At 40.1% G+C, this 11743-nt stretch overlaps 1 protein-coding gene across 1 annotated transcript; it reads right to left on the reverse strand.

Annotated features, from left to right (window-relative positions):
• Positions 1-8655: 8655 nt before the first annotated feature.
• lrrc3 (leucine rich repeat containing 3) lies at positions 8656-11369 on the reverse strand. Its single transcript, XM_026145232.1, has 2 exons — positions 11013-11369; positions 8656-9863 (listed from the first exon to the last, which is right to left on the reverse strand). The coding sequence occupies exon 2, from the start codon at positions 9504-9506 to the stop codon at positions 8706-8708; it is 801 nt and encodes a 266-aa protein (XP_026001017.1). The 5' UTR covers positions 9507-9863; positions 11013-11369; the 3' UTR covers positions 8656-8705.
• Between the last annotated feature and the right edge of the window lie 374 nt (positions 11370-11743).

The following is an 11743-nucleotide window of genomic DNA, read 5'->3' on the forward strand; positions in this document are numbered from 1 at the left end:
TGGATGAATATATCGACTATCAACAGTAGGCTGAGTTTTAACAAGAACAATTTATTTATTTTCTGATTAGTAAGTTTGCTAATAATGTTGGTTGAAACTAAGAGAAGCAGTCAACAGAAAAAACAATAGGGCTGTTTTTCAGCACCCTCTTCCAGCTGCGAACAAATGTATGGGCTCAAATTGTGGTCATAAAAATTTTGTACTTGTAAATCAGTTTTGTACTTGTAAATCAGGATTTGTATGTGTAAAAAGAATTTGTGTGTGTAAAAAGAATTTGTGTGTGTAAAAAGAATTTGTGTGTGCATAAAAAAGATTTGTATGTGTAAAAAGAATTTGTGTGTGTGTCCCCTCCGACAGTCAAACCCATCTATTCTCTGATTGGATAGTTAAATTTGTGATTGACATGACATTGACCAATCAGATGAAAGGAAGTCAAAATTCGTACTTGTAACTTGAAACTTGGGTGCAGAGTTTCACACGTATTTTTTGGCTAAGTCCACACACAAATCTTTTTTTACGTACACACAAATTCTTTTTACACATACAAATCTTTTTTTACACACACAACTGGCTTCTTTTTTCCACTATAACCATGTTTACAGGCCGTTCCAGTGTTTATTTACACACTCGAAGAGTAAGTTAAAAACAAAATGTCTCTTCCAGCGAACATTAAAAAAAAAAATCTCTGACCTAAAGTTACGTTTTTTGTGCATTTTGGCCCATCTCAAATGAATAAATAAATGAATAATCCAAAAGGTAGGTATATTAATACTGAAACAAACAAGAAAAGAAAGTAAAATATTCCCTCCATACAAAACATATAAATTCTAAACACGCAAATCAGTCCGTGCATGACTACATTGTTCCGCCCATCAAAAAGTCACCTGCACAAATATATTGCCTATTGTCAGTTATTGGACTGACGAATGTCGGTTGGAAAAATTTTACATATCGCCCAACCTTATACCATGACATCACACTTTGGTTTCTAAAGTCCTGTTCACAAGCCTTGCGATTAGCTTTTCCACTTTTGCCACCTTAGTCGCAAAAAAAACGTAAGGAAGTTAAGATCTGTCTGTGAAACCTCACAGTCACTGGCTAACAACTGATGATTGCTAGCTCGTTGGTCAGCAAACATAAGGCTTCATCACACAGATAATTCTCTGTTTGAAAGATAGTATACAAAATACCCTTATTTTATGTTCAGTATGACCCAGTATGAATTCAGCAAGGAAATGTTGACAAAGGTCATCTAAGAAAGCTAGGTTTCCATAGATTTCTGTAGGACAAGATATCTTTTTGCAACACCTATCGCCATCTAGTGGCCTTCAGATAAAATGCAGGTTTTTAGACACTTATGCGCTGGCTTAATTTTTTCCGACCAAGAAGCTACGTCCATGGTTTATACAATGCAATATGAGACTTAAATTTCTTTGCCTCTTCAAAGGCAGAGTAACTAAATATGCGCATCATATTCATTAAACCTAAAGTAATAAGTCTGTCATGAAACAGTAGCGATATCAAGTACTGATACTTGAAAATTGTATCTAAGTATAGTAACAAAGTATTTGTACTTTTTTTATTCCTACCTCTGCATTTGGCTCTAAAATACTAATATATAGTGGGGAGAGAAGACTCATATGTTGCACTGGGTTTTCACCAAATGCCGTGCTCTGCATTACGGCCAAACATGGTCTCGTCTGTCCAAAGCACATTGGCCCAGGAGTCTTGTGGTTAGTTTAAATAACACTGAAAGATTGCACTGGTCACTTTTGGCTCCGTAACTTCCGCACGGACATCTAATTAACAAATTAAGTTTTGACATAAAGATCGCTGCCGTGCTCATCCAAAAAAAGCACAACAGTTTAAAAAAAGTCACTCGCTGAAGGTTCAGGAAGCACTAATTAAAATAAATGCTACAGTAAAGTATGTCGCAGAGCTTTAGAGACTGGCCTTTAACAGTGGTACTGCAGGGACGTGTTTCTCTCTGTAATGTGTCTTTTATCGATCTCCACTCTCAAACTGCCAGCGGGACAAGTCAAAAGCTTGCCCTACTCACAGCACAAGAGGCCACTCCTTGAGAAGCAGCTGTGGAGAAGATTAACAATCGGTTGTTTTTCTTTTTTTCTTTTTGCATTGAACAATCACTACACTGTGCTCCAAACCACAATCCTTGCAAAACAAACTTGTAAGTCAAAATCCTTGACAGCTGATGACTCACTAAAGCAAATTAAATCCCATATTTTTCTGTTTTCTGTTCCATTTGTGTGCTTCTCTTTGTCCAAACAAGAATAATTCTTGTGAGTCCTTACATAAGCAAGGACTAAAATTAAAGATACTTGACAAAAATGTCATTTTTTTTATACAGCTCGTTTATATGTGGAACTCATTGAGGAAAAAGGGTACAACTATTTACAAAGCTGTCTATAAACTACAGAGAAAGCTGCCAGAACATCAAGAGCAAACTTTTAATAACCCACCTTGGCACGACAACCATGCACCACACCCAAAACAAAAAGCTTATGAAACACTACTGTGGGTATTGATAGGTTGACAGGTGCAGTCACATTGAGTCCATGAAATCAAATACCACTAATTTTTCCCAAACAACCGGTGTTGCACACAAGATTTCCTTTGGCACTGATGCCTCCACACATCAGCAAGTGCAATCCTGGGTCCTGACGTGAAACTGTCAAGAGTAGTCTGTTTTTAAGAAGTGAAAGTCTCCATATAGGATTTAGGAGAGGCTCCCAAATCTATAATCTAAAAGTAGAATGGGAGGCTGAGGCTGAGGCTTCAGTGATCACACTCCTCTCCTGAGGAAGCAGCTCCCAGTGTTGATTTCAGAGACAGACAACCTCTCTACTTTTAGGATTAGCTTTCCTTTTTGTGAAGCTTACAGTCAGGGCTGCACCAAGTGACCATTCCTTAGTTTTGCTGCTCTTCTCCACTCCCTTCAGTTCACTCAACATATTTATCTAACACTACTGCATGTCAATAAATTGTCTCCCTTTCATTCCCTTTTCTTTCCCTTCACCCCCAAGCTGGTCAAGGCAGGTGGCTGCACCTCCTGAAGTTTATTCTGCTGGATCAGGCTTCCTGTTAAAAGGTAGTTCATCCTTCCACCATTGCCAAGTGCTTCCTCATTGGGTTGTTGAGTTTTTTCCAATAATATTGTAGTCTTCACCTTGAGGTAAGTTATGCTGTGAACTGGCTCTATATAAATAAACATTTATATATATTTATATGTTAATATATAAAGAAAACCAAACAGATTATGTTTAGGAAAAGACTATAGCTTAAATTAAAATACTCAATTAAACGTGTGTGTTCTAATATGACACTTACGGATGATTCCTGAAGCAACCTTCCCCATTTATCCAGGTTTGGGATCGACACTAGGATGATGAGGATTTGTGACAGAAGGATAGCAGCAAAGGTTTACAAGATGGTAGCGAGACATGCTGTGATGTATGCAAGCTGCAAGCTTCCTGAACTAGCCAAGAGGCTGAGGGTGTAGGGAGAAACTACCTACAGAGCTTATAAATCACCACTGCTGGGGGGGGCAGCAAAAATCGGCCACTGAAGCGTGTTTGAAAAGAAATGTTTATTTTTGAAATGCTGGTATGGTGTCCATTAATTTAGAGAAACAAAACAAACACACAGTAATTACTGAAACAAATCTCTATGATTATCGGAGCCCTTTCATTTCCATCACAGAAATACACAGCTCATAGACTTATTCTTCTACTGACGAAGAAAAGAAAACTGACAGGTACAATTTCCTAAAGATACCTCGACACTTTGATTTAACTAGAGACGTATTTTACAAAATAACAACACAGATGGCATGTGCATTCCTTCAGAAAATTGTTCAGAAAAGTTTTATACACATTGGCCAGCACAAACATTGTTATATGACAGGTCGAAACTACACATACAGACACGTTTGTAACAAAGATACTTACAATAGTTTAAAAACTGAATGACAATATGCAAAATTAAACACAAATCTTCCCCTGGAGTAGGTTGAGTACTTGTGTTTTTGTGTTTATTTTAACCTGTTTGAACTACTACATGAGTGGGGAGTCACTACATGAGGAAAGTACAGAAGATGTTTTTGTTTCTGCAGTGGTGAGGATGGATAGCGAGAGGGCTTAACGCACAGTGCTATGGTGTAGAAATCCCAGAGAGTAGGTACTTGGACACAATCAACTCCTGACCAACAAAGTTGAGTTTGTGTCCAAACACAGGTATGCTACAATCAAAAAAGGTCATAAGCCTAAGGCATGCTAATTAAACCTTTAGCCACACTGGCTTCAAGACTGGTTACCAATCCTCTGGCAACTAGTGGTAGAGTGTTCCCAAACTGGTTGGCAAGTGGTTGCTGGAGTTCACTGGCTTTCACTAGGTGAAACAGTTTCCTAAGGGGGTGCTGCACCAAAAACTTCCTCCAATCACCTCCTTGTGATTGCTTTGGTCACTCAGATTGCAGAAGTTGTCCGTAGTTTGCGTGAAAGGGACCAACTTGTCTGCAAACACTCTCCAACTACTCACCAGGCTAGAGTTAAACTCAAAGAAGTTTAACACAAAACAGAAAACGTTTGCCTTCAGCCTAAAAGTGTTGTTTTAAGCTGCATCAACACTGGAAGAATTGGAGGCACCAGTTACCTAGGTAATACTATACTGTATTTACTCTCAACTCATATCTCGAACAGCAGCATCCTTAATCTCGGCACCACCGGCTTCACATTTCCAGCACTTCTTTTCAGACATAGCATTTTGAAAAGGCTTTCTATGATCTCTAATCGCTATGTTGCTTTGTGTGAAATACTTTTTGTCAGCATGTCTCCTGGGTGCATGATTTACTCCGAGGACAGTCTCCATCACTGGGTTGCAACAGACTTTTCACATTTTCACTAACGCTCAGCGAGTAGTTGGCAAGTGTTTGGAGGCATGTCAACGTCTCCCATGGCAACTGTGTGTGATGATGGCCATCTCCTGCGATTACAGGTTTTTAATGCAGTGCTGCATTCCTCTTTACAATCATTCTAACCTAGTAACTGTCAGCAACCTCTCACCAGATTGATTTTTCCTAGTAGCCAGTGGTTGCCAGGGGGTCACCACCCAGTTTCAAGGCCTGTATGACTGAGGCGTAAGGTAACTGATAATATGTGATGCTTGACAGTAACAAACTGCAACACTCAACACACATATTCATACAAACCTTGAAGTTAGACAGTAAAATTGCGATTCAAAGCTGTATTCATTTATTTGTACATTAAAGTTACTTTGTGATGGCTTTTTTCTTTTACCTGCACTGATTACTTGCCTGACCTAAGACGTCCTTAAATACTTAGCTCAACTTAGTTTCTGTATGTTGCGCACATATATTATAGCACGCCTGTGTAACATTTGAATATTGAACTGGAAGTGATGCATATTTTTTAGCAAGAAAAAGCCATTTTCAGCATCATTACCACATTTGTGTCAGAGTGTGTTGTCAAACCCCCATGAAATATTCTTAACACCTTGTAGCTGTGAATTCCTGCCTTCTATACAGGCCACTGCTACTGTGTCAGGTTATCACAAAATAGTGTAACCTTGAATCGGAAGGTTGTGTAATGCAGGAATGCAGAAGGGCTCCCTCACAGTGACAAACATCTGGAGATTTCTGACTAGACTGTGGGTGTTTTAGCTCAGTAATTGGGTTTTTATAATCTGGACAGAGAGTCTGGAGATATGGCTGCAGGGTAACGCTACTTGCATTGTTCTCCATTTCAAATCTGACAGGACCAAATCAACCTGCCTGACACAGATCCAGGAGACACATTGTTGAGATTTGCGCACATTGGGCCACCAGTATTGTACAACACAATATGGTATAAACGGTTTTATTAATCCCAATAGAAGCAATTTGTTTGGAGATGTTTCTGGTACAGTAATAAACAGATTAAATCAAATGTGGAATAAACTCTGCAAAAACCAAAAATAAACACCATGAATAGGCAAAATAAATGAATGAAGACAGTATTTTTAAATCACCATTAAGGACTAAAGAAATAAAAATAATAATCTACAGACCATTTAATTTCTGAGTTGCAAAGTGCGAATAAACAGTAAGTCTTTTTACAAACAGATAAAACGGCTCTAATCGCGTGTTCAGAACATGCCTAATGTTTTGCAGTTTGGGGGATTTATTGGCTGCAGACAGAATATACTCTGGTGATGCTGTTCAGGCTGTTTCTGCTCTCTCAATAAAAGATTGATAAAAGCAACACAAGAGGATGACAAACTGACAGAAAAGGAATTTAGTTTTCAGTGAATTCTCTGATGTCCCCGATCCATGATAAACTTATCCTTCAGACTTAATTTAATAATGGAAATAAGGCATCACCTTATCATTCACACAACTGGACATGTTGTACTCATTAGCTGTAGCCGCTGTGTCTAAACCCAATCATCAGTTATTTAGTTTTAGATGCATTTAAGTGACAGAAGTTCCCATGGCATGATTCTTAAGGGACAAGGCAGCAAAGCATTGCTATCAGAATATTTGACCAAATATCTGCCCCATGATCCATCACTGATCTTGATTGCACAAAAGGACACATTCTTGTAAAGAATCACAAACTGAAGATATTAAATGGGTCTCTGTAAGTTACACCTTTATCTGCATAGTTTCCTGAAGACAATGACATAGTATTTTCAGATGAGAATAATTCCAGATTAAGGATTCAGTTCCACTTTACTGTTCTTATAAAACCCTTTGGAGCAAAACACTAAGTTAGGAAAGGTCATTTTGCATCAGCATTACAGTTCATGTCAGTTAATGAAAGAACTGAATTTATTAATCCACATTAATGTACACAAATCTTTAATTATTTTGTGTGTAAATGTGCAAAAAAGGCTGGCAGCAGTTTGTAAAATGAATCTGCAGGTAAATTATGAAGACTATGTAAATGAACAGGAACTGAATTATGTCCATTTTGAATGGGTGAAGAACTAGAGTTCTGGGTATATTTGTTATTATTTTTGAATTTAATTCACTGGCTGAAAAAGATCAACGTTTGGGATAAAATCATGGGTCGTAAATAGAAGATGGACGTGGCTGCTGTGACATCGGTGGACTACAATTTTGAAACCATGGGTTTGACATCTGGGGTGTTATAGCAATAGAGATTAGCTTATCAATAAGAAATTTTCTATGTGTTGCTTTAGTGATCAGTCTGATTACAGCATAGTCTGGGAAATTTAAGAGGTGCACAAATGAAACATACTTCCAATTAAGATCCACTGAAAATTTGTATCCATGTACACTGCAAAATAAATTGCATTATGTCGCATCATGGACTGCTGAGACCAGGCAGCTAAAATACAAACAGATGCAACATAGAGTGTGCGTAAAGATCTTTTTGCATTTTCTGTATGTTGCCTATAATATAAAAAGATAAGTGTTTGTTATCAACCTGTGAAAATCCAAAAGTCATTGGGATCGGAGAAACTAGGTTCATATTTTGAGATGTATGATGCGCTGTAGTGTGCTAATTTTGTTTTTATTTCACTTCCTTACATAATAAAGAACTTGGATCAGAGCCTTTCACCTTCTTTGACATTAAACCTAGACCAGAAAGGATTAAGTCTTCTACAGAAAAAACATATCAGAGCTGTAAGTGCATGGCAGGCTTTCCTAGTCTTTAACATGACATGATGCTTCATGAAGTAAAAAAATTATTATTTCCTGGGCCAACAGTTTGATGTGTAAAGGTTTTTTGAAGGCAGGGCCGGTGTTCTGGGAATCCATCCTACCTGACAAACCATCCTACCTGTTGTTTCTGTGCATGCGCACAACACGAAATTAAGTGCCAAACCATGCTACCTTTGTGAATGTGACCTACAAGCATACTTTAACGGGTAAAATGAAGTGGCAAACCGTCCTGGCTTTATGAATATGAGCTACAAGCATACTCTGATGGGCAAAGTTAAGTGGCAAACTGTCATACCTACTTACATTTGTGCTGGAATTACTCTGTGAGAGTAGAAATGTGCATAAACTACTTATGGACGTTTTGCCAAATTAGTATGGTTTGTCAGAACACCGTTATGCGTGTGCAATACAAACTGAATTTTAACATCTCGATCGTGTTCATATATTAGCAGGAGTCTCACAAAATAGCCTTCACCTTGACAGAGTGACACAAAGAACATAAATCAGTCGATACAAAGTAACTGGGAGACACTGTAGCCCTCCTCATTCGTCTCAGTCCAAATTCAATCACATGGAGGATCGACACCAGGGAACGATCATTCATCTCTCCACTCTGGATCTATTACTCCTTGTGTATTTGTGACTTTCAGCAGCATTTTGCTCACTTTGTGCTCTCATTGCTGCCTTGTTTGGTTGGGGGCTTTAACAATTTACGTATATTACATAAAACCAAAGCAAATGTTTGGGAATAATGTAAAATACATCATTTATGGGCAGCTCAGTATTTTCTATTATAGACACCCAATGATTATGATGTGCTTGAAAACATAAATGATGATGTGTTGCAACAGCTTTTTAGTCATTCTGAACATAACCAAACATTTACTCACACACACACACACACACACACACACACACACACACACACACACACACACACACACACACACACACAATCACACACACACACACTACACCTCCTGAGTCACCAGGCCTGTTAGAGAACCGTGCTGATGGTGTCAAAGTCCTTGCTGATCTGTGAGCTGCTTGGCAGTGACTTGAGGTACTCCAGGTGCCTCCTGGCATCCTCCTGATTGTGCCTCACGTAATAGATGACGTACGCGATCACCATCGTGAACCACCCGAACATGGTCACAAACATGGCTACATCAGTTGTCTTGTGGTGAAAGTTGCAGAAGTTGATCCCTGAGTCCAGCACCTGGATTAGTGGTTTGCCGGCATATTCCTCCTTCACGGCCGTGTGGCACATCACCTCGTTCACCGTCTCCGGGTCCAGCTGCAGCTCCCTCAGCACCTCCTGCAGCGTGCACTCACAGTGCCACGGGTTGTTCGAGAGGCTGATTTTTGCTCGTAGGCGGGCAAATGCCTCTTTGGGGACACTTTTGATGCGATTGTTTGATAAATCCAGTACAAGGAGGCTGTCAAAAACACCCTGAAATGCTCCAGCGTCCACAGTCTTTATTTCATTGTTAGACAGATCCAGCTCCTGAAGGTAGTGTAGTTCCTTGAAGGCATGATGGGGGATGTGGGTGATGTGGTTGGACGCCAAAAGCAGGATAACAGTATCTCTTGGAAGATCCGCAGGGATCTTCTCCAGGTTACGAGACATACACTGGACCACGGTTAAGCCATTCTTCTCCACGCAGTGACAGCTTGTGGGACAAGCTACCACTGGTACACTTGTGAAAAATATTCCAAACAGCAAGCCCCATAAGAGGGCAAAGCCGCTGAAGATCAGGGATTTCCTGTGCATATCAGGCCCTGCTAAGTCCTGCATATTCAGCAGTGACCTCCTGCAAGTTCTGTCAGGCAAAAGCAAACATAGTATCACCTGTTTCTCAGCATTTAATGAGGATAATCACAGCTTCATTAGCGCTTAAAAAATACCAAAATGATCAGTTTATTCACAGAAGCATCTGGGCTTATCTCCAGATAATCCTTTAAAATTGATTTGAAAGAGTTTTATATAACCTTTTGAAATATATTTCGAAGGTGCTCATCCAAAAATTGAGCTGTTTGCTGAACATATTCCAGCAGAGATCTGTATTTTCAGGTTTTATTGTGAGGATGTTAAAAGCTTCAGAGAGCTAGGAGCCAACCAAGCAACGCTGGAATCCTCTCACCATGTTGTGCACTGAAAAAAGCAAAGAAATAACAAGTTATTCTTCATAATAATAAAAAAGAATTACTACTATGTAAAAGGAGCAGTTACGTGTGCACAGAGTTTATACACAAAGAACTAACAGAGCCAGTAATTCCTGCTAAATAAGTTCTTTTCTGAGTGCACAGCCAGCTGCCTTTGTCTTGCCAAAATGAGCGGAGAAAATGATATGCCCACAATGTTTGCTAAAGGTGTGATGCAATTATTAGCAGAAAAAAAAAATCCATTTCACTTCAGCAAATCTCATAAATCTGAGAGCACCGTGCAGATCGATCTTAATTACATTACATTTAATATCTAAGCAAAGAAAAGCAAACAATATTACCAAAAAACCCAGGAAAAGCATTTTTTCTGCAGAACTCTTGCATCTCAAGGACTGCTGCCACTCATTCACAGCCTCACGGTAGATATAGCTGTGCGCTCTAAAATTGCTCCCATCTGTCCTGCAGGACGATCATCACTTTAGGACTGCGCACCCTCTGGTGGGCTGAACTGAGCACACAATGAGCCCCCCTCGCTGTGTTCGAGGTCATCCGCCCCATGGAGCTGCGGTGTCTTCTTCTCATTTGTCATTTTTTGTGCACCCATCACTTTGGCAGGCGCCTCATAGCTTAAGGCCACACACACCATTTCTTAAAAAGACAAAAAAAGGGCCCCTCATATCCTCATCAGCCTGCGCTCAGCAGGAGGTGTGGACAAGATGAGGCGTCTTGTCCACCTAAAGCATTCTGCAGCTGTGTTATGACACCCCTGCATTTGTAAGTAAAATAGTACACCATAGGATTTACACACTGTGCTGTGGTTTTCAATGTATTTTTGCAGGAATGTAATAAAATTATGTAAAAGTATTAAGGTTTATAACAAGGCGTTTCAGCCTGGCACAAGAATAAAGGAATTTAACATTTATGTATCTTTAATAGCTGAGGATATTATTAGGTGCCTACAGCGGCAAGAAAACACAGAAGAGAGATTTAAATTTATTATGGGAAGGCAGCACGAGAGCGTTTGGTAATATTGCGGATTTTAATCATGATGTGGTTCTGTGGGCAGCAGAAAAGCAAAGACATACAGGCTAATAAGTCCTTTTTTTATAGCAGGTTTACTACTTATAAAGGTACTTACCTGGAAATTGGTTTTTACCCACTTTTTTCCACCCAGCCTCGGCAGAAAGGCAACCCAACAAAACACTCGCGTACGGGTCTTTAGATAGAAAGAAGGTCTTTGAAAACAAACAGAAAAAGCCCATTATTTTTAAAAAGTACTACTTCAGTGTGTCCGTATATGAAGGGGCTGGAAACGCGAGAAAGTTCCTCAGCGGTGCGCGTGGAACCAAATCTCGAGCCGAATCCAGATGCGGCTGATGTTGGTTCTTCTAATTAAACTCAACGCGACGGCCGCACTTGTTGACTATCACTGCGAAGAAGGAGGAGGTGGTGTCCCAGCGAGGGTCTCGAGGAGCCACACCGCTCCGACTCGTCACGCGCCTCTCCCTCTCTCGCTCTGAATCTCAGTGATCAGCGCGCGCCTGGCGCCAGAAGGAGTCCCGGCTGCGCGTGGATTGGACTGCTGTTCTGTTGGCAGCTCCCCTCGCTCGCTCCCCAGCTCCCCCACCTCCTCCTTGTCTCCCTGCCCGCCTGCACCTCCCCTCAGCTATGCCTCCCCCGTCTCCCCTTTAAGCAAATTAGCCAAAAAAGAAACAGGAACCAGTCCGTCTGAAAATGGCACCAATAGTAACCGTTCTTTGGCGATGCACTATCTGCGGTAACTTAAGCCATCACAATCACTTTAATCATGCTTGTCTTGTTGAAGTCCGTGATTTTTTTTCTTAAAGTCATAATTAGTCAAAGACATAA

Source organism: Astatotilapia calliptera, chromosome 16 (assembly GCF_900246225.1).
Source record: "Astatotilapia calliptera chromosome 16, fAstCal1.2, whole genome shotgun sequence".
Lineage (NCBI taxonomy): Eukaryota > Metazoa > Chordata > Actinopteri > Cichliformes > Cichlidae > Astatotilapia > Astatotilapia calliptera.

What these genes read in the sequence shown, in the direction of transcription:
- lrrc3 (XM_026145232.1), bottom strand. Translation starts at nt 9,506, where the DNA reads ATGCAGGACTTAGCAGGGCCTGATATGCACAGGAAATCCCTGATCTTC.